Raw genomic sequence first — 24,339 nt, 5'->3', positions numbered from 1 at the left:
ATGTGTGTTGAGGACTCCCTTTGGTTCAACTCTCTCCATTTTGATAAATCCTGATATTAATATTATTCAGGCTAAATTATTACATCCAATTTATTCGCGATTGAACTCCAATATCATCGACTATCCAACTTGTTACAAAAAACATTTATCAGTTGCTATTCGATTCAGTCAGTTCCTATTCAGTGTAATGCCTTTATTTTAATTAGGGCCTAAAATGATGATTAAATCAAAGTACATTTCTATCATATGAATTTACTCAATTATTGCTGATCGCAGAAGCTGCCATTCTGTTTTCATAGCTAACCGATGTTTTGTTGTATCTTTAGGTCTTCAGGACCTTGGATAGCGCTTTAGCACTGCTGACTGGTAGTTGTAGTTTTCAATGTTTTGGACCAATGAGAGAGGGAATGCCACAGACATAAATACATCAATACCCATAAACCTGTGCAGCTGGCCCCTTAACGTCGGCGGCAGGGCAGGGGTGGCTCGCAGAGCGACGTGGTAATAGCATTTCGAAAATAGAGAGAGGCTGTTCTGAAAAATATTACGCTAAATACTTGATGGGGAAAGTCTCCATTACGTTACTACATTAATATTAATACGCAATGAATAACACAGTACTAGACCTCTGCTCAGTTTTCCACCCCGGTTTATCATAGGCATCGCCTGTCATTCGCCTTTATGAGTAATAGGCTTCTGTCGCTTGCCGCCCGGAATCCCTATTTTCATCAATCCATTTGAGATGCGGGAGATGCGACGGAGTCGCGCGGTGAGCGACTGTGTTTTGAAACCCATAGATTGTTTGCCTCTGCACGGAAGTTATCATATAATTTGCATTTTGGGGCGCCTTCACTCTGACAGCGGCGAACCAGCTGTGGCTGTCAGACAGTTTGCACTCTGTCGGAGTGATTTGCAGTGAAAATCCGTAATTCCTCACAATACTTCGACTCTTGGATTTACTTAAACCAGATTTGTCAATTGACGACAGACAGATTGCATGTTCGCCCTATTTTCTACGTGTTTGTTTGATTGAAATGTTTAGTTGTTAGTTATTGTCTTGGGAATTGTATACAACCATAGTAACTATGGCTGGTGTTACAGTTGAGGATTAGTGTCCGGATTATATTTCAGCAGCAGCCGAATCCTCTAGCAATTGTGTTCATTTGCTGTTTGTTTATTTGGCCAGTTCTTCTGTTTTCGTTGTCATTTGAAAAGGAACCCATTTTAAATACATATAAAATAACATTTGATGTGGAGTAAATTAACTTTAGTAAGACATCATGGTAAGAGTGAAAACATATTTTTTATGATGAAAATAATCCATTAATTCACAGTCTCTAAGAGTAGCCTAACATAGTAACCATTCAGGCAACACAGTTTTTAAAAGCAAAAATTATGAATAGACCTGAGGTGTGTGGTGTCGTGTCCTTGCTGGTATTTCTTCAGATGTGCACATCTGCTGTAGAATGCGGGAATGAATTTTAAAATCGATAGCCTAGACTACAGGAAAATGTCATCTGTTAGGATTTTTCAAATTTTATCAGTGAGTTTTCCATAAACTTTGCATATGCATGTCTGCGGTCCCTGTGGTCGTGTAGCCTACTTTCGAGTGGAATAATTCACAAAATAAACCAGTTGTCAAATATAATGGCGGATCGGACTGCTCCGCGTTGCCAATTGAGATTAGAATGGATCTACGGGTACAGAGGGCATCAATGCCGAAACAACCTGTACTACACCGCTGGGAAAGAAGTGGTCTATTTCGTGGCTGGAGTCGGCGTGGTTTACAATACCAGAGAACACACTCAGAAGTTTTACCTGGGTCACAACGATGACATTATAAGGTGAGTGTTACTTGGAATGTATCGCTTTACCTACAGCCAATGAACACCAACAAGCATGTCGTAAAATGCGTACAAAATGCGCACAAGTGTAAAATATGTATAATTTCAAATCAAAGTTTCTTTGTCGCATACACAGATTTGCAGATGTTATCGCAGGTGCAGCTAAATGCTTCTAGCTCCAACAGTGCAGTAATGCATAGCAATACAAAACAATACACACATAAAACTAAAAGTAAAAAGAAAGAAATTAAGAAATATCAGAATGAACAATGTCAGTGTTCAGAGTAAAAATATAGTCCTATATATATAATGGTGTGTAAAGACTGTATGGACATTATAAGAATAGAAAAGGTGTGTACATCAGTAGTTATATAGGAGGATCCATGACTAGAATACAGTATATACATATAATGTGGTGTAAAACAGTATGTAAACATGATTAAAATGACCAGTGTTCATTGACATGTACATAGGGCAGCAGTCTCTAAGGTAGAGCACCTGGTGGTTGCTAAGTGACTACGGTTCACATAGCTGATCAACTTTAAAACATAACATTTCCTCGGTCCCTCTCTTAGTCAGTTATCAAAATCACATACACATTTGATTGAATCTGTGGATCTTAATGAATTGCTTAATTAAAGCAATAAATTGACCCATGGCATCACTCCAGTGTTGCTCTGTCCAGTGGCCATGTGAGCCGTCACTGTGCAGAAGTAATGTGTAGCCTCGCCTGTCCAGAGAGCCTATAACCCAAGGGAGTCATTGCAAGAATTCTATTCACAGAGATCATACTATTTGTACTATCACTTTCCTTAGATCTCTCATCACGTCTACCTATGTCAAAACAGCCATTTCAGTGCCACCAGTTGGTGGACAGCTCCTTGCTTTTTGAGTCAGCAACCATGATGATTTGAAAGCATGGAGCTGGCCAACAGTTCCTCACCCAGATAGTTATTCAAGAGCCAAAAAGGCCCTTAAAAGCTCTTGTCTCCCTTGGATGCCTGCAACTACAGCAGCAGTGCCCCCTGTAAAAGCACACACTGGAGAGGGGTTGAGGCTGGTGGATGTGTGAAATGTATAGTTCTTGGTTCTGTATGCAAATATAGTATTTTTTTGAGAGCTTGAGCTGGCAGTGCAGATGGTCTTTGTTCAGCGACAGCAAGCCAAGCTGGTGCCAGCAAACCACAGTAACAACCCAAACACAAACATGATAAGCCCTAGTCTGTAGTTGTCCTCAGTCATGCTTGAAACTACAAGGCTCACTGCAAAGCCGCTGTTCATAGCTAGTCAATGCAAAGTCCTCCTCAGGTCACAGAGCACAATCAAACTGGTTGAAGCCTACAGTGTTGGTGAGATTGTAACACCAATCCATCCCCATCTACTTTGGTTACAATAACATTTTAGTCATTTAGCAGATGCTCTTATCCAGGGCGACTTACAGGAGCAATCGGGGTTAAGTGCCTTGCTCAAGGGCACATCGATATATTTTTCACCTAGTCGGCTCATGGATTCTAAATAGCGACATTTCGGTTACTGGCCCAACGCTCCTAACCGCTAGGCTACCAGCCTTGTTGAAAAGTCCACTAAATAGTCCACTGTTATTTCTCTCCACTCTGTCAGGGAATCATTCTACTGCAGACACTTTATCACAGTCGTTGTATTGATGGATTAGGTCTGTGATTGCGCCAGTCATATTGATGAATTAAATCCATGTTGGGCCTATAATTTCTGAATAAAGGCCTTTTCAGTGGACACTCCCCGCTGTTGAACAGTTATTACATGTCTCCATGGCCCGGACTGAACAACAAAAAAACGGTGATTTGTAACACAATTGGGCTTACCCCCCTTCAGAAATATATAGATCTAGATATAGTGGATTTGTTTAGTGATGCACTTTTATTGAATAGTTCATTAAAACTGGTTTATGCCTGTTACACATTCTCTAGTCATACATGTCAGTCACTCAATATTGAGGGTAGCTGGAGCACTGGACCTAGATGCTCTAGGAAACCATTGAAACAGCCAGAACCTGAACTCGGAGAGACCCCATTGCATATTCAATGGATGTGATGAATGATAACGTCCAGTATACAGATCAGCTTCATCTACACAGAAGTGTTGGTACCTTTCCCATGTTTCGGAAAGAGCTGGAGAGCCTATTTCAATGTACCATGTTAAATATGTTACTTCATGTTATTTCCATGTAGCCTAAAATACTTTAAGTTTTATCGCAAAATCTGTGAGTGATATACAAGTATTGCGGATTTCTCCAAACGGGGCCTCACGAGTGGCTCAGCGGTCTAAGGCACTGCTTGAGGCATGAGGCATCACTACCGACCCCTTGCGGTGGACGGGCGCCTGCCGGCTAACTTCAGTCGTCAGTTGAACGGTGTTTCCTCTGGCACATTGCTGCGGCTGGATACTGGATTAAGCGGGGCGGGTGTAAAGAAGTGCGGTTTGGCGGGTCATGTTTCGGAGGACGATTGACTTGACCTTTGCCTCTCCCGAGCCCGTTGGGGAGTTGAGGTGATGAGACAAGATCGTAATTGGATATCATGAAATTGGGGAGAAAAAGTGAGTAAAATTTCCTGAACTTTTTTAAACAGGAAAAAAAGAACACAATTAGCACCTAGCATCAATAAGTTGGGCTACTCGGTTACCCAATGTTGCCATGCGTCAATAAATTGCAGTATGTAGTTGTAATGTGATTACAGCATGTAACCTTATAGCATATTGCATTATCTACTCTGGACTGGCTTGGCTTTGTCACAAGGGCCTATCAGAGCTTTCCCTGTGGTGTGTCAATGGCCATTTTCTGGTCTTTTACAACATGGATTTTCTGTGCTCTAGACCAGTGGTTCTCAAACTTCTTATATTCCCTTACCCCTTCAAACATTTAACCTCCAGCTGCATGCCCCTTCTAGCACCAGGGTCAGCGCACTCTCAATTGTTGTTTTTTTGCCATAATTGTAAGCCTGCCACACACACACTATACGATACATTTATTAAACATAAGAATGAGTGTGTGTTTTTGTCACAACCCGGGTTGTGGGAAGTGGCAAAGAGCTTTTATAGGACCAAGGCACAAATAGTAATATAATAATATTCAATAATTTTGCTCTTTATTTAACCATCTTACATATAAAACCTTATTTGTTCATCGAAAATTATGAATAACTCACCACAGATTAATGAGAAGGGTGTGCTTGAAAGGATGCACATAACTCTGCATAGTTGGGTTGTATTGGAGAAAGTCTCAGTCTTAAATCATTTTCCACACACAGTCTGTGTCTGTATTTAGTTTTCATGCTAGTGATGGCCTGAGAATCCACTCTCACATAGGTATGTGGTTGCAAAGGGCATCAGTGTCTTAACAGCGCGATTTGCCATGGCAGGATACTATGAGCGCAGCCCAATCCATACATCTGGCAGTCGCTTCTGATTAAATTAAATTTTCACAGAATAGCTTATTGCAATTTCAATGAGGCTCTCTTGTTCAGATATCGGTAAATGGACTGGAGTCACGCCCTGACCATAGAGAGTCTTTTTAGTCTCTATTTTGGTTAGGTCGGGGTGTGACTAGGGTGGGTGATCTAGTGCATTTATTTCTATGTTGGCCTGGTATGGTTCCCAATCAGAGGCAGCTGTTTGTCTCTGATTGGGGATCATATTTAGGCAGCCATTTCCCCACTGGTTTTTGTGGGATCTTGTTTTCATGTTGCTGCCTGTGAGCTTTACAGAACGTCACATGTCGTTGCTCTTTAATGTTTTTGTGAGTTTCATTTAATAAAAATGTGGAACTCTACGTACTCTGCACCTTGGTCCATTAATTCATTAGACGATCGTGACAACTGGAGGCAGGGCATGAAAGAGATAACGAATCCAGTTGTTTGTGTCATCCGTTTCAGGAATGTACGTGCGTATTTGTGCACCCAATTCACTCAGGTGCTTTGCTATATCACATTTTGACATTGTCCGTAAGCTTGAGTTCATTTGCACGCAAAAAAATCATACAATGATGGAAAGACCCGTGTGTTGTCCTTGTTAATGCAGACAGAGAAGAGCTCCAACTTCTTAGTCATAGCCTCAATTTTGTCCAGCACATTGAATATAGTTGCGGAGTCCCTGAAATCCTAGATTCTGATCATTCAGTCGAGAAAAAACATCACTCAGATGGGCCAGTCGTGTGAGAAACTCGTCATCATGCAAGCAGTCAGACAAGTGAAAATGATGGTCAGTAAAGTAAACTTTAAGCTCGCCTCGCAATTAAACAAAACGTGTCAATACTTTGTCCCTTGATAACCAGCGCACTATGTTGTAAAAGCATTGCACGGTTGCTGTCCATATCATTGCATAGTGCAGAAAATACACAAGAGTTCAGGGGCCTTGCTTTAACAAAGTTAACCATTTTCACTGTAGTGTCCAAAACCTCTTTCAAGCTGTCAGGCATTTCCTTGGCAGCAAGAGCCTCTCGGTGGATGCTGCAGTGTAACCAAGTGGTGTCGGGAGCAACTGCTTGCATGCACGTTACCACTCGACTATGTCTCCCTGTCATGGCTTTTGCGCCATTAATTGTTTCAAAACATCTCCTTTCATGTCACTGATGCGTCATAAAACAGTGTTGTTTGATGAAGGCATTGTCTGTATAGTTTTTTTGGCCTTTTCCCCCAGCATTGTCCCAGCCATATCCACAGCAGCAGGAAGAATTAAGTCTTCCACAATAGTATGGAGCTTGCCTGTCCTAGCCACTCGGTAGCTCACCATATAAGACACTTCTAGCCCCTTCTTATTAATGGTACATTATATGTCTTACTACTCGAAAGTCATCATAATTCTTGCTCAAAAATCTCCAGTGACTTATTTTTTTTATGTTGGCATGTTTTTCTTCTAAATGTCTGCGCAAGAGTGAAGGTTTCATCGAGTTGTGAGATATTACTTTTGCACATATAACACACTGTGGCTGAGGAAATGTGAATCACGTGAATCACCCAGGGGGTTTGGGAATACCTGCTCTACACCTTCTTTACAGTTAGGTAAAGAAACATTTTCATGTTGTCCTTGGTGTTACTTTGCTAAGACATCCTCAAGATCAACATCCTCTTTAGAATCATGGAATGAGGACCCAGAGTGAGTTAAGATGTCATTAAATCAGACCTACTTTGTGCCACAGCTCCATGAAGGCTGAAGGGGTTTACACAATCACAAGTTTCCGGAGTTTGACTATCTTGATCTCACACAGGGTGCAGTTATTTTAGAAGGACCCTCTGGCATCATCTCAACAGAGGCAGAAGTCTCCCCACTGACTTTGATTGCTTTCAACTATGAATATGAAGAGGAAGAGAAATCATTGGGCTTATATGATTGACGTGTACTGGTAAATGAGTGTTATTATCCTGTGGGACCATCATCTTGAAACAGGCCTTAATGGCCTCTTAAATCTCCACCCAATACAGACAGAAGAGGACTGGCCACCCCTCTGTGCCTGGTTCCTCTCTAGGTTTCGTCCTAGGTTTCTACCTTCTAAGGAGTTCTTCCAAGCCACTGTGCTTCTACATCTGCATTGTTTGTTCTTTGGGGTCTGAGGCTGGGTATCGGTAAAGCACTTTGTGACAACTGCTGACATAAAAAGGACATAAAATAGATTGTATTTATTGATTGGCCCGTCTGCATTGAGTGCATCTGAAAGTGAAATGTATCAGGCTGTTGAAAAGATGGCTTGTGGGTGGGGGGTAATGAGGTTCATGTATGTGTGTCCCTGTGTCATTGTCTATGTGTGTGCATGCAGATGGTGTCTATACTCCTGCCTGTGTTTCCACATCTGTGCATTTCTGTGTGTCCATGCAGGCAGATATGTTTTTGCAGAGGGATGGTTAGGGAGTCATTATAGGAATACCAATAATGTAGCCCCTGCTCCATGGCTTGTACACGTCACATGCATTCTCATTATCACAGTACATACACACAGCACCTTAAGGTCGTTTCCTTTTTCCAATTTGAGCTCAACGTTATTATTTCTTGGTGTAGGGATGTGCTGCTGTCTGTCTGCTGCCTACTCTAATTGAAGTTGAATTGAAGTCTGGTCCTCACACTGTGATTTGCTACGTGGTCTCAAGTTAACCCCTACCTCAGGACTCTTATTTTCAAGAGGACACACTCCAGTGTCCTATATGAGAGGCTTTAGAATTACCCAGCCACTTTCAGTACTATTTCAGACCTTATCTCCTTTTCTCCATGTACCCTTGCAACAAAATAGTCACCATTGTAGATGCCTTTATCCAAATCTCTCGTGGACAGACTACGTAAACACATCTGACCAAATTACGCCATATTTTAGTTCTGGGTTAACCGAGATGACCTTTACCCTAATGCTGTGGTACTGTGTATGATGTGACACAGAGACACCCTGTGTTGGAGTCAGTGATGGGCACAGTACAAAATGATGTATAATTACAGTGGTTTTAAGGTCAACGGGTTCTTGAATGCTCTCCATTTAAACAGCTGGTAAGGTAATACCAACGTATGGAGATCAAATCAAATCAAAGTTTGTGTCACGTGCGCCAAATACAACAGTGAATTACAGTGAAATGCTTACTTATAGGCTCTAACCAATAGTGCAAAAAAGGTATTAGGTGAAAAATAGGTAGGTAAAGAAATAAAACAACAGTAAACAGACAGGCTATATACAGTAGCGAGGCTATAAAAGTAGCGAGGCTACATACAGCCATGCATGCCCTTGGCAGATACAAAAGGGCAATCAAAAAAGAGAAGAAAAAAAGCTCTTGCTAAACTCCGGTTCAGTTGTGAGTTATTCTTATGTGTCTTTCTGTCTGGAAGTGACTGGTGCTTGTGGCCCCGGCTGGTGTGTTTCACAGTGTCGTACCCTTGGCTGGCGTCCCCTGCCTGGCCGCGGACGGGCTGTGCCACTGCTTCCTCTCATGCTCTGGTTCTCTATCCTCCCTCTGCTGTCCCATTTCCGTCAGTGCTGCAGGGCAGAACCCGGCTCCGGATGCATCTGTCACTGCCAGCCAGACAGAAGTAGGAAGAACCGGGTCACAACCACACTTTCATACAGCCCTTTCATGCTCAGACAAGCAAGTCTTTAAACTAGACCTTTACAGTCTACTGTCACATTCACACACTCCACAGTCTAGTCTTGAAGGGTGGCTGGTAGCATAGCGGTTAGAGTGTTGGGCCAGTAACCAAAGGGTTGCTGGTTCAACTATCTGAGCCGACATGGTGAAACATCTGCCGATGTGCCCTTGAGCAATGCACTTAACCCTAATTTGCTACAGGTGTGCTGTACTACTATGGCTGAACCTGTAAAACAACACATTTCGTTGCATCTATCTGTTTTATGTGACAATTATTATTGACATTTATTTTAATTTATTTTGGCAAAATCTTTATATAGCCTAGTCACAAGCTATTACAACTATTTTACAACTTATCAACCAGCTGGAATCTTACACCAGGACGTCATTCAATTACGCTAGTGCAATGACATGGTTGATTATATTTGTTTTATGTAGTATCACTGATTGAAAAGGCTAGTATTGAAAATACAAAGACCCCATCAACCTCTCCCCACCACTGCCCCATCCTGTCTCCTCCTCATGACCTTTGCATACATTACTGAGGCTGACTGGGACACCACAATATCAGCTTTATTAGAAAGAGCATGCTGAGACTAGGAGATGGGCATGGCTTGCCGATGGTGTGTGTCTTTGTGTGTGTGTGTGTGTGTGTGTGTGTGTGTGTGTGTGTGTGTGTGTGTGTGTGTGTGTGTGTGTGTGTGTGTGTGTGTGTGTGTGTGTGTGTGTGTGTGTGTGTGTGTGTGTGTGTGTGTGTGTGTGTGTGTGGAGGGGGGGTGTCATTAATCAGGGTTAATGACTGGATCAGAGGCGGACGGATAGCTGCTCCCATGATGCTCCATTAACACCAGGCTGGGCTCTAAGTGCTCCTGATTTCACGGAGCTGAAGACTTCAAATGAGCCGCTGACCTTTACTGGCTCATCTCTCTCCCTCTCTAGAATATGGAGTCCTTTGAAAAATAGATGGGTGGAAAGGGAAAGAAAATGTGGAGTCCAAGAATTTTTTCTCAGTGGTAATGCATGTTTTATTTTATGTTAATTGGACTTGATAATGATTGGTAATGTTACAGTATATTAAACATGATTTAATAAACGGTGCTGGGATATTCCATTGGTTGTCTGTGTAGCTGGGCCCAGCTGTCTCACAAACACACATTGTAACTGCGTGGGTGGTTATGACTACATATTGATTACGTTGATGACACATCGATTATATACTTTGTTGACACACAGCTTGTCTTGTTGACAGATTGCTTCGCCAAGACACACATCCATATCACATGGCTACAGGTTCATCTGCCTCACCTAATGCCCATTCTTGTGGGACGCTGCTATAGACCACCAAATGCTAGCAGTCAGTATCTGGATAACGTGTGATATGTTTTATAATGTATGTGATATCAACATAGAGGTATATTTTCTGGATGATTTAAATATTGACTAGCTTTCATCAAGCTGCCCACTAAAGAAAAAGCTTAAAACTCTAACCAGTGCCTGCAACCTGGTTAAGGTTATCAGTCAACCTACCAGGCTAGTTACAAACAGAACAGAAATTAAATCATCAACATGTATTGATCACATCTTTACTAATGCTGCAGATATTTGCTTTAAAGCAGTCCATAGGATGTAATCCATGGGATATAGTGATCACAATATAATAGCCATATCTAGGAAAAACACAGTTCTAAAAGCTGGGCCTAATATAGTGTATAAGAGGTCATACAATAAGTTTTGTAGTGATTCCTATGTTGTTGATGTGAAGAATATTTGTTGGTCTGTGGTGTGTAATGAGGAGCAAAAAGGAGGAGGAGCACTTGACATATTTACAAATTGCTTATCCCAGTTACTAATAAACATGCACCCATTATGAAAATGACTGTAAAAACTGTTAAATTCCCATGAATTGTTGAGGAATTGGAAAATGTTATGGTTGAGAGAGTTGAGGCAAAAGGAATGACAAATAAGTCTGGCTGCACAACCGATTGGCAAATGTACTGCAAGTTGAGAAATCATGTGACTAAACTGAATTAAAAAGAAGAAGAAACTACACTATGAAACAAAGATAATTACATAAAGAATGATAGTAAAAAGCTTTGGAGCACCTTCAATGAAATTTTGGGGAAAAAGGCAAACTCACCTCCATCAATCAATGAATCAGATGGCTCGTTCATTACAAAACCCACTGATGTTGCCAACTACTTTAATTATTTTTTCATTGGCAAGTTTATCAAACTTAGGTATGACATGCCATCAGCAAACGCTGACACAACACATCCAAGTATATCTGACCAAATTATGAAAGACAAGAATTGTAATTATGAATTCCGTAATGTGAGTGTGGAAGAGGTGAACAAATTGTTGTTGTCTATCAACAATGACAAGCCACCGGGGTCTGAAAACTTGGACGGACGATATTGCCACTCCTATTTGCCATATCTTCAATTTAAGCCTTCTAGAAAGTGTGTGCTCTCAGGCCTGGAGGGAAGCAAAAGTCATTCCGCTACCTAAGAATAGTAACGCCCCCTTTACTTGCTCAAATAGCCGACCAATCAGCCTGTTACCAACCCTTAGTAAAGTTTTGGAAAAAAGTGTGGTTGATCAGGTACAATGCTATTTTACAGTAAACAAATTGACAACAGACTTTCAGGGCTGTCACAGATCCCCCCGGTACTGCTGCTCATTCGGTTCACCAGTACCGGAGGTCGACGTCATCGGCCTTCTTGGCTGCACTGAACTGTGTCATTACACACACCTGGGTCCAATTCCTCACTGATTGTATTTGTATAAATGTGTTTCCCCATTGGGCTGTCGATTATTGTTCTCCTGTCTGTTGGTCGTGTGAATACCTATACGTTGTCTCAGCCTGTGCTGCGTGCTTTGTGTATTACGGGTCTCGTGTCATTACGGGTCTCGTGTCATTCTATGAGGTTTACCCTCACTCTTTGTTTGGCTACATCCCAGTGTCTTGTATACATTTGTTTTGGGTGTATTAAAAACCCAGATGATGTATTCCTGCACCTGTCTCCAAAACCTTTATACCAGCGTGACAAGCATGCTTATAGGGAAGGACATTCAACAAGCACAGCACTTACACAAATGACTGATAATTGGCTGATGCTAAAAATATTTTGGGGGCGGTTTTGTTAGACTTCAGTGCGACTTTTTACATCATCAATCATAGTCTGCTGCTGCTGGAAAAACATATGTATTATGGCTTTACACCCCCTGCTATATTGAGTTACCTGTCTACCTGTCTAACCTGTCTTACCTGTACACCCTCTGTTCAGTTACCTGTCTAATAGAACAGAGGGTGTTCTTTAATGGAAGCCTCTCCAACACAATCCAGGTAGAATCAGGAATTCTCCAGGGCAGCTTTCTAGGTCCCTTACTTTTTTCCATTTTTACTAATGACATGCCACTGGCTTTGAGTGTGCCTATTTATGCGGATGACTCAACACTATACACGTCAGCTACTACAGCAACTGAAATGACTGCAACACTTAACACAGAGCTGCAGTTTATTTCTGAATGGGTGGTAAGGAATAAGTTAGTCCTAAATATTTCAAAAACTAAAAGCATTGTATTTGGGACAAATCATTCACTAAACCCTAACCCTCAACTAAATTGTGTAATAAATAATGTGGAAATTGAGCAAGTTGAGGTGAATAAACTGCTTGGAGTAACCCTGGATTCTAAACTGTCATGGTCAAAAAATATTGATACAACAGTAGCTAAGATGGGGAGAAGTCTGTCCATAATAAAGCGATGCGCCACCTTAACAGCACTATCAACAAGGCAGGTCCAACAGGCTCTAGTTTTGTCGCACCTGGACTACTGTTCAGTCATGTGGTCAGGTGCCACAAAGAGTGACAGGAAAATTGCAATTGTCTCAGAACAAGGCAGCACGGCTGGCCTTTGGATGTAGACAGAGAGCAAACATTAATCATATGCATGTCAATCTCTCCTGGCTGAAAGTGGAGGAGAGATTGACTTCATCACTACTTGTATTTGTGAGAAGTAATGACATGTTCGAAAGCACCGAGCTGTCTGTTTAAATGACTAGCACACAGCTCAGACTCCCATGCATATCCCACAAGACATGCCAACAGAGGTTTCTTCACATTCCCCAAGTCCAGAACAGACTATGTGAGGTGCACAGTACATACACATGACCACACACACACTATACATACACATCCATAATAAATACAAATATCCTGTTCAATATTTGAAGAGTTTATTAGCAAAACGCTATATCCACCAATTTTTCACATTTGTGTTTTTTCATCAGAAATTATTGCTTATTGGTACCTTCATGTATGTAAAATATTACTGTTCTCAGATTTGTAATTGATGGGTTTTACCAAATGTGTTTTGTTTGCTAAATGCTAATATCTCTGAAGTTATATATTTCAACAAATACATGTCTTTCATTGAACAACCCTTTGAAATGATTAGATAGTGAAATAACACACCAATCTCTTTCATCATTTCTTTAAACAAATACATTTACCAACATTTCTGAAAATGGATATATAGCATTTTGGAATGAAACTCTTAATTTGCATCTCATGCATGCTCATACACCATCTCAGACAGGCTTACTGTAGATCATCACCGCAGTACCTTCAGAAAGTATTCACACCCCTTTACCTTTTTCATGCTCATACACCATCTCAGACAGGCTTACTGTAGATCATCACCGCAGTACCTTCAGAAAGTATTCACACCCCTTTACCTTTTTCATGCTCATACACCATCTCAGACAGGCTTACTGTAGATCATCACCGCAGTACCTTCAGAAAGTATTCACACCCCTTTACCTTTTTCATGCTCATACACCATCTCAGACAGGCTTACTGTAGATCATCACCGCAGTACCTTCAGAAAGTATTCACACCCCTTTACCTTTTTCATGCTCATACACCATCTCAGACAGGCTTACTGTAGATCATCACCGCAGTGCCTTCAGAAAGTATTCACACCCCTTTACCTTTTTCATGCTCATACACCATCTCAGACAGGCTTACTGTAGATCGTCACCGCAGTACCTTCAGAAAGTATTCACACCCCTTTACTTTTTCTGGTCACTGGCCTACACACAATACCCCATAATGTCAAAGTGGAATTATGTTTTTCAACATTTTTTACAAATAAATAAAAAATGAAAAGCTGAAATGTATTGAGTCAATAAGCATTCAACCCACTTGTTATGGCATAAATTGAGTAAACATTTGCTTAACAAGTCACATAATAAGTTGCATGGACTCACTCTGTGTGCAAAGTTTTGAATGACTACCTCATCTCTGTACCCCACACAGTTTCTGGAAAGGAAGGAAACCTCTAAGGGATTTCAACATGAATGTCTATGATAGGTGTAAACTGATGATGGATCAACAACATTGTAGTTACTCCACAATACTAACCTGACTGACAGAGTGAGAAGAAGGAAACTTGCACAATAAAAATATTACAAAACATGCATCCTGTTTGCAACCAGGCACTAAAGTGATATGGAAAAAAATGTGGCAAAGCAATTAACTGTTAGTCCTAAATTCAACATCTTATGTTTGGGGCAAATCCAATAAAACAAATGACTGATTACCACTCTACAAATCTTCAAGCATAGTGGTGGCTGCGTCATGTTATCAATATGCTTGTAATCATAAGAACTGGGGAGTTTCAAGATTTAAAAAAATTAATCAAATGGAGCTAAGCACAGGCAAAATCCTAAAGGAAAACCTGGGAAATTCTGCTTTCCACCAGACATTGGGAGATTAATTCACCTTTCAGTAGAACAATAACCTAAAACACAAGGCCAAATATAAACCTGGAGTTTCTTACCAAGAAGACAGTGAATGTTCCTGAGTGGGAGAGTTACAGCTTTGACTTAAACCTACTTGAAAATCTATGGCAAGACCTGAAAATGGTTGTCTAGCAATGATCAAACAACCAATTTCACAGAACTTGAAGAATTTTGAAAAGAATAACAGTAAATGTTGCACCATCCAGATATGGGATGCTCTTAGAGATTTACCCAGAAAGAATCACAGCTCTTAGAGACTTACCCAGAAAGAAGCACAGCTCTTAGAGACTTACCCAGAAAAAATCACAGCTCTTAGAGACTTACCCAGAAAGAATCACAGCTCTTAGAGACTGACCCAGAAAGAATCACAGCTCTTAGCAACATACCCAGAATGAATCACAGCTCTTAGAGACTTACCCAAAAAGAATCACAGCACTTAGAGACTTACCCACAAAGAATCACAGCTCTTAGAGACTTACCCACAAAGAATCACAGCTCTTAGAGACTTACCCAGAAAGAATCACAGCTCTTAGAGACTTACCCAGAAAGAATCACAGCTCTTAGAGACTTACCCAGAAAGAATCACAGCTCTTAGAGACTTACCCAGAAAGAATCACAGCTCTTAGAGACTTACCCAGAAAGAATCACAGCTCTTAGAGACTTACCCAGAAAGAATCACATCTCGTAGAGACTTACCCAGAAAGAATCACAGCTCTTAGAGACATACTCAGAAAGAATCACAGCTCTTAGAGACATACTCAGAAAGAATCACAGCTCTTAGAGACTTACCCAGAAAGAATCACAGCTCTTAGAGACATACCCAGAAATAATCACAACTCTTAGAGACTTACCCAGAAAGAATCACAGCTCTTAGAGACTAACCTAGAAAGAATCACAGCTCTTAGAGACTTACCCAGAAAGAATCACAGCTCTTAGAGACTTACCCAGAAAGAATCACATCTCGTAGAGACTTACCCAGAAAGAATCACAGCTCTTAGAGACATACTCAGAAAGAATCACAGCTCTTAGAGACATACTCAGAAAGAATCACAGCTCTTAGAGACTTACCCAGAAAGAATCACAGCTCTTAGAGACATACTCAGAAAGAATCACAGCTCTTAGAGACTTACCCAGAAATAATCACAACTCTTAGAGACTTACCCATAAAGAATCACAGCTCTTAGAGACTTACCCAGAAAGAATCACATCTCTTAGAGACTTACCCAGAAAGAATCACAGCTGTGATGGCCTCCCAAGTGTCGCAGTGGTCTATGGCACTGCATCTCAGTGCTGGAGGCGTCACTACAGACCCTGGTTCAATTCCAGGCTGTATCCGAACCGGCTGTGATTGGAACACATAGGGCGGCGCACAATTGGCCCAGTGTGGTTAGTGTTTGGCCGAGGTAGGCTGTCATTGTAAATAAGAATTTATTCTTAACTGACTTGCCTAGTTAAATTAAATAAAAAAGGCCTGCAAAAGGTGCTTCTACAAGGCATTGACTCAGGGGTGTGAATGCCTTTGTGAATGAGATATTTCTAAAACATGTTTTCACTTTTATTATGGGGTATTGTGTATAGATAGGTGGTGGAAAACATTTATTTGTATTTATTTTATTTCATTTATTTATTTTTATTGACAATATGAAGGGAATTTTTCCTGACCACATGACCCAAGAAAATCTCAGGACCCTAATTCCAATTTGTCCTGGGCTGATCACAAGGTCAGGAATATCCCTGAGCCCCTCTACGCCCTAGATATTAGAACAGTAGGCCTTGGATGGTAGTTAGACAGTGAGTGGTCTGTCAGGGGGCATACTAGTGACCATCGTACTAGCACTTCAGTTCTCTCACACCATGAGAAAGGACCATGCTGAGATCATGAAGTACTGTGTATAGAAGCTCGGGCTTATCTAAAGGCATTCACGTGTGTAAGATGCGTGTTCACGGTTGAGAGAAGGAGCCATCGTCACTCGTTAAAAGCTGTAGGATGTTGAGGAAACTGAACTTTTCATTAACTTAAGTGCCTCTAAGGTCAAGCCATGGAGATAGTCGTCTTTTTGTAATAGTGTTGAAGTATGTAGGATTTCATTAAGTACTGTAACAGGATGTCAAAAGCCCTATTCAAGCATGTAGACTTGTGATTACCTGTCACAGGATAATAACACCAGAGGAAATGAAGTTAAGGTCAGAATATGTCGTATCTGTAGACACTACTTTGACACATCTGCATTCATTTGATCTCCTCACCAAACGAGTAGTGGGTGAATAGCATGCTAACCTCATGCTTAAATTCAAGGTCAGAATATGCGTAGAGAGAGAAAGTGCATAAAGGGGGAATTCCAGACAGTAGGTGAATATACCTAAGAGAGTGTCTGAGGAGTAGCTTGGGTTCCAGTTGGTTTGTACATGGCAAATCTTGACGTTGACATTCCCAGCAAACTACAATACAGACCATCTAAGTAGGTCTTTGATCATGAAAATCCGAATGTGTCTGTTCCTCCCTGAGCACTCAGACAGAGATGCTTATCTTGCTGTGCTGAAATTGCACAGGATAATAGGCTATACAGGACTGTATTTCCATCAGGAATTTTCCACTAGTACTAGAATATTCACTGGATACCTTAGGTGTGGCATCTAATAGGGAATCCTATCCACTTCGGAGGTGGTGTGATCCATTCATTATAAATGTCTGTAACATGCCAGTCATAACAGCCCAGGCTTTTTTCCATAGATACTGTAATCACATACAGTATTGAGATGAATGTTTTCTGAGAGTCTTGTTAGAATGACTGATCCTCTGTTTTCCTTTGCTCTGTCTAACTTGACAGCTCTATAATATCAGTGTAATTACAGTACTCCTTCCAACACTGTCTGGTGGCAGACACTTATTGTTCTATTATTCATTAAGTGATTTGAAATGTTCGAAGGAGGAATTGCGCTCATTATAGATTAACTGAGACTATGAATGTTTTAGATTATGCCCCTTATGGCAGAATTTCCATTGATAATCGGTTATATTTCCTGCTCCTCTTATAAAATATGCTGTATCAAATCAAATCAAGCTTTATTTTTTACAGCCAATTTCAGACATGGAATGCAACTCAATGTGATTCACAGAAAGAAAAACGCATTTTAAAATAATTAAATTAAAGCTGAAATACCTACTACATAACAAACATAAGATAATAAACAAAATAGTGACAAAAACAAAATGACAAAAAAACACCCTGTGTGTGTGTGTGTGTGTGTGTGTCCCCACCCCCAGAGGCGGGGGCCATAATACTGTAACTAAAGGCTGCCTCTTCATGCCTCTTAGTCCTAGGCTTTGGGATACTTAAAAGGCCAGTGCCAGAGGACCTACTGGGTACATAACTTAAAAGCATGTCAGACATGTATTAGGATGCACAATCGTGGATTGATTTAAAAAGCAATAGAAACAGCAGCCAGTGCAAAGACCTTAAAACCGGTGTAATGTGTGCTCTCCGTCTGGTCTTCGTCAGTACCCGTGCAGCAGCATTCTTTATTATGTAGCCATTAGTACAGTGCTCAACGAATGACCCTCAATGAATACCTTTTCACTATGAGTTTGTCTAGCTATGTTTCTTGAGTCTTTCTGTCTCTTGACTGAGCTATCACTGTAAGGCAAACATCTTCCTCAGGAGCAGAGGGATGTATTGAATCTTCTGAGGCAACACAAACAAAGCATCATTTAATGTTCTTCTGTTTATCTCCCCTCTGCCCTCCAAACCCTATTGGATTATTTATAAATGGGGTTATTGCTTTTTACCGTGGAAACCAGCCTCTTGCCGGAGTCCCTTTCTGCTGTTTTTAGCCTGAGCTTTTTGTGGCAGCTATGAATAGCCGGGGTGATATTGCTATCGTTTTAGTGGAGCAGATGGTGGTTGTCCCGAGGACACAGGCTTCCAGGAGAGGAACTCACACTAATTATGAGAGGGCAAGATTACAGGAGAGTCAGACTGACATCCCGAGCAGAGTGGGGGGTCAGGGAAGGGTCAGAGGAAAGAAGGAGTGGTACTGTTGTGGAGTGGATGGGTAATGCATTAGCAGTATAGGCTGGATGAGTGTTAAGGTGATTGCTAAGTAGACCTAGGTGCCTTTTGGAGGGGGGGTGACCGGGTGCAGTGAGATGTAGGGTTATTGTTTAGGTCATTAAGAGATTGTAGGTTATCACATCAGTGAAAATTAAATGTTTCACATTAGTGAATTTTTTATTTTTTACATTTGCATTTTTTCATCTGAAATGAATGCTCATTGGTCCCTTTCTATGTGTATGAATCATGGCTGTTCTCATACTCTTAAAACATTTGACTTTAGATGTGCTTTAAAATGTGTGTGTGTTTGTTGCTAAAAGTGATATCCGACACTTGTTTCATACTAAAATGCACTATATCCAGAGACATGTTAGAGAGTTGGGCTATTGAGGTTTCTGCATTATGATACATTTACATGACGCTGCAACATTCTATGGCTGTTCAATTGTAAGTTTGTCTAATTATATTTTTCCACGCCCCTGGCTTAGTCAGCTGGATGTGTTGATTGACAGCTAGCACTCTGCTGTTTGCACTGGCTAGCTAGCGTCATGTTAGGCTTTGTGCGCTTGTGTGTCGTGGACCTTTTGAGTATGGATCCTTTTGACAGTTTACTGGAGCCTGTGATATCTGTTCCTGTTGGACTAAAGAGGAACAATTCTAAACAAACAGAGATCCAGCGACTCTCAGGTGAAGGGAAACAACCTAGGCTAATAGCCTACCGGCTGCAAACATACAGCGGGCTGTGTCACTCCAACAATAGGAATAAATCCATCATTTACCGGCAAATTACTCTGACAGACTTTCAATATCCTTATTAATCCTTAAAACATTCCCTAAAGTGTATATAATCAAACCCAAAGCTTCCCTTGATTTATCCTAACAAAAAACCTGTAACCCCCCATAACATTGTTCCAAAAATGGCTTAAATTACCAAAAGAGAACATTTTATACACTGCTCACCCTCTGCATAGGCTACAATACATTGGCTATGTGATATTTGCACAATAATGTTGATCAAATTGAATATTTGTATAATTATTTATGTATCGATGTATTTATGTACTTTATTACATGCAACTTTTTAAAACCGAAATGGGATACTTTTTATATTGGAGTTATGTTGTTTGAAGTGGCAAAACACGATTATAAAATAAAATGATATATCAAATGATCTTGCAATATATTTCTAACAAGATTTTGTCTGTCTTTTCACTAGCACATGTCATGGTAAGATTAAAAAATAATAGCTCTATCTCTTTCACAATATCATTTTTTAAATTAATGTCAATTTACCAACATTTCCGAAAATGTTTATCTCGTTATCTCGTTTTTGAATGAAACTCTTCAAATGTTTGTATTTATATTTCTCTGTTAGAACTAGTTGGATCTGTGGTGTGGTATAAAGATGCAAGTAAGGGACCAAATAAGTTTCTTGAGGGTGATGCCATAGGGGAACCGTTTTAGGGTGTCTGAAGAAACAGAAATGGGATGGTTCTTTGAAGTACCATACAAAAATTCTAACCCGGAAATGTTTAGGCCCTCCAGGACCGGAATTGAATAGCCCTGCTGTAGGGTTTTAAGCCTTATTTGCATATTTTCCAGGGTGCCTTTTGAGTGGATTTTAGAGTTACCAGTACCACCCATGACTGTGTTTGCTAGTGACAGAGACATGGTTGTTGCATAAATTCAGTGAATATATTGTCATTAGAATTACATTATTTAAGACAATACAATACATATTTCATAAGGTCTTCTTTTGATGCGGCCTAGTTTTACCCTAATACGGTGGCCTTCTGAAACTCATAGTTTTCAGGCCTGCAAGTCACATTATGCTGGCTTGCAAAGTGATGTGTAATCTCTTTTACACCACTGAGTGTTAATTTAACTCTCGAATCAACACTAGAAATGTTAGACTGAAAAATGCAACACTAGTTAAAACCTCTTGAATCTAGGGGGCACTATTTTCATTTTTGGAAAAATAGCGTTCCTTAAGTAAACAGGCTATTTTGTCAGGACAAGATGCTAGAATATGCAGATAATTGACAGCTTGGGATAGAAAACACTCTAAAGTTTCCAAAACTGTAAAAAAATAAAATATAAAATATTGTCTGTGAGTATAACAGAATTGATATTGCCTGAATAAAATCCAATCAGGAAGTGACTCTTATTTAGAAACCTCTGCGTTCCTATGCGTCTCTATTGAGCAGTGAATGAGATATCAACCAGATTCCCTTTTCTATGGCTTCCCTAATGTGTCTAGTGTCACATTACAACGTTTCAGGCTTTTATTTTGAAAAATGAGCCTGAACATCAACATTGCATCAGTGTACAGCTGAAGTCTCTCAGAGTGTTTTGTGAGTAAAGGACAAATGTGGCCATTGTTTCTCTCTTTCCTACGAAGAAGCCATCTGTCCCGGTTGATATATTATCGAATATATATTTGAAAAACACCTTGAGGATTGATTATAAAAAAACGTTTGCCATGTTTCTGTCGATATTATGGAGCTAATTTGGATTATTTTCCGGCGTTGTCGTGACCGCAATTTCCGGTCGATTTCTCAGCCAAACGTGAAGAACTAAAAGAGCTATATCGGCTACAAAAATAATATTTTTGGAAAAAAGGAACATTTGCTATCTAACTGGGAGTCTCGTGAGTGAAACCATCCGAAGCTCATCAAAGGTAAACGATTTAATTTGATTGCTTTTCTGATTTTCGTGACCAGGTGGCCTGCTGCTAGGCATAATGCTATGGCTGTAAAGCATATTTTCAAAATATGAGATGACAGGGTGATTAACAAAAGGCTAAACTGTGTTTCAATATATTTCACTTGTGTTTTCATGAATAGGAATATTTTCTAGTAATATTTATGTCCGTCACGTTATGCTAATTAGTGTCAGTTGATGACAACGCTCCCGGATCCGGGATGGGTAGTACCAAGAATTAACACGGGCATATTTGCTGTGTGCTATGAAAGGGACACATCTGCAGCTCTCATATGTTTCAAGAACCTTTTAGAATTCTGAAAAACCGAAGATGCCACATCAAACACTTGACTATATTATTGCCTCTTTCCATAGTGTACAGAGCCTTCAGAAAGTATTCATACCCCTTGACCTATTTTACATTTTGTTGTGTTACTGCCTGAATTCAAAATGGATTAAATATACCTTTTTCTCTCACCCATCTACACACAATACCTGGCTACCCCTAACCCGGTCAACTGCCCTGCACCCCCCATTAGCAACTCACCCAAGCCTCCCCCATTTCTCCTTCACCCAAATCCAGATAGCTGATGTTCTTAAAGAGCTGCAAAATCTGGACCCCTACAAATCAGCCGGGATAGACAATCTGGACCCTCTCTTTCTAAAATGATCTGCCGAAATTGTTGCAACCCCTATTACTAGCCTGTTCAACCTCTTTCGTATCGTCTGAGATCCCCAAAGATTGGAAAGCTGCAGCGGTCATCCCCCTCTTCAAAGGGGGAGACACTCTAGACCCAAACTGCTACAGACCTATATCTATCCTACCCTGCCTTTCTAAGGTCTTTGAAAGCCAAGTTAACAAACAGATCACCAACCATTTCGAATCCCACCGTACCTTCTCCGCTATGCAATCTGACTTCCGAGCTGGTCATGGGTGCACCTCAGCCATGCTCAAGGTCCTAAACGATATCATAACTGCCATCGATAAGAGATAATACTGTGCAGCCGTATTCATCGACCTGGCCAAGGCTTTCGACTCTGTCAATCACCACATTCTTATCGGCAGACTAAACAGCCTTGGTTTCTCAAATAATGGCATCACCTGGTTCACCAACTACTTCTCTGATAGAGTTCAGTGTGTCACATCAGAGGGCCTGTTGTCCGGACCTCTGGCAGTCTCTATTGGGGGTGCCACAGGGTTAAATTCTCGGGCCGACTCTCTTCTCTGTATACATCAATGATGTCGCTCTTGCTGCTGGTGATTCTCTGATCCACCTCTATGCAGACGACACCATTCTGTATACTTCTGGCCCTTCTTTGGAAACTGTGCTAACTAACCTCCAGATAAACTTCAATGCCATACAACTCTCCTTCCGTGGCCTCCAACTGCTCTTAAACGCAAATAAAACTAAATGGATGCTCTTCATCCGATCACTGCCCGCACCTGCATCACTACTCTGGATGGTTCTGACCTAGAATATGTGGACAACTACAAATACCTAGGTGTCTGGTTAGACTGTAAACTGTCCTTCCAGACCCACATTAAGCATCTCCAATCCAAAATTAAATCTAGAATCACCTATTTCTCAACAAAGCATCCTTCACTCATGCTGCCAAACATACCCTCGTAAAACTGACTATCCTACCGAGCCTTGACTTCGGCAATGTCATTTACAAAATAGCCTCCAACACTCTACTCAACAAATTGGATGCAGTCTATCACAGTGCCATCCATTTTGTCACCAAAGCCCCATATACTACCCACCACTGCGACCTCTACGCTCTCCTTGGCTGGCCCTCGCTTCATACTCATCGCCAAACCCACTGGCTCCAGGTCATCTACAAGTCTTTTCTAAGTCAAGCCCCACCTTATCTCAGTCCACTGGTCACCATAGCAGCACCCACCCGTAGCACGCGCTCCAGCAGGTATATTTCACTGGTCACCCCCAAAGCCAATTCCTCTTTTGGTCACCTTTCCTTCAAGTTCTCTGCTGCCAATGACTGGAACAAACTGCAAAAGTTGCTGAGCTGGAGACTCTTATCGCCCTCACTAACTTCAAGCAACAGCTGTCAGAGCAGCTCACAGATCATTGCACCTATGCATAGCCCATCTGTAAATAGCCCATCCAACTACCTTTCCTCCCTTGCCTCATTTGCTCACACTGTATATATACTTTTTCCCCTACTGTATTATTGTATGTTTGTTTATTCCATGTGTAACTCTGTGTTGTTGTATGTGTCGAACTGCTTTGCTTTTTCTTGGCCAGGTCGCAGTTGTAAATGAGAACCTGTTCTCAGCTTGCCTACCTGGTGAAATAAATAAAAAATACCCCATAATGACAAAGTGAGCACATTATTCCATTTTATTTCCAAATATTTTGAAAATAAAATACATAAATGTCTAATTTACATAAGTATTCCCACCCATTTGCTATGACACTTCAAATTGAGCTCAAGTGCATCCAATTGCCTTTGATCCTCCTTGAGATGTCGCTACAACTTTATTGGAGTCTACGTGTGGCCAATCCAATTGTTTGGACATGATTTAGAAAGAAGCATACCTGTCTATATAAGGCCCCACAGTTGACAGTGCATGTCAGAGCAGAAACTATACCACGAAGTCCAAGGAACTGTCTGTAGGTCTCCTAGATAGAATTGTGATGAGGCATATATCTGGGGAAGGGAATAAAACCATTTCTAGAGTGTTTCCAAGAGCATGGTGGTCTCACTGGGAAATTGAAAAAATATGTAACTGCCCAGCCTGCCTAGAGCTGGCCATCCGACCAAACTGAGCAACTGGGCAAGAAGGACCTTTGTCAGGGAGTTGACCAAGAACTGAATGG

The 24,339-nt window shown here is 40.9% G+C and overlaps 1 protein-coding gene across 4 annotated transcripts in view; it reads left to right on the top strand.

The window, feature by feature from the left end:
- The first annotated feature begins 510 nt into the window (after positions 1-510).
- LOC124038315 (echinoderm microtubule-associated protein-like 6) overlaps positions 511-24,339 on the top strand; it is a 100,003-nt gene continuing 76,174 nt past the window's right edge. For all 4 annotated transcript variants that reach the window (XM_046354040.1, XM_046354038.1, XM_046354039.1 and 1 more), the window contains exon 1: positions 511-1,844. In XM_046354040.1, coding sequence (XP_046209996.1) covers positions 1,648-1,844 — 197 coding nt within the window. In that variant the 5' untranslated portion in view covers positions 511-1,647. The remainder of the gene's footprint in view (positions 1,845-24,339) is intronic.

This window comes from Oncorhynchus gorbuscha, linkage group LG06 (genome assembly GCF_021184085.1).
Source record: "Oncorhynchus gorbuscha isolate QuinsamMale2020 ecotype Even-year linkage group LG06, OgorEven_v1.0, whole genome shotgun sequence".
In the NCBI taxonomy this organism is placed as follows: Eukaryota; Metazoa; Chordata; class Actinopteri; order Salmoniformes; family Salmonidae; genus Oncorhynchus; species Oncorhynchus gorbuscha.
Note: the sequence above shows the minus strand (reverse complement) of the source record. Positions and strands in the feature narration are given on the sequence as shown.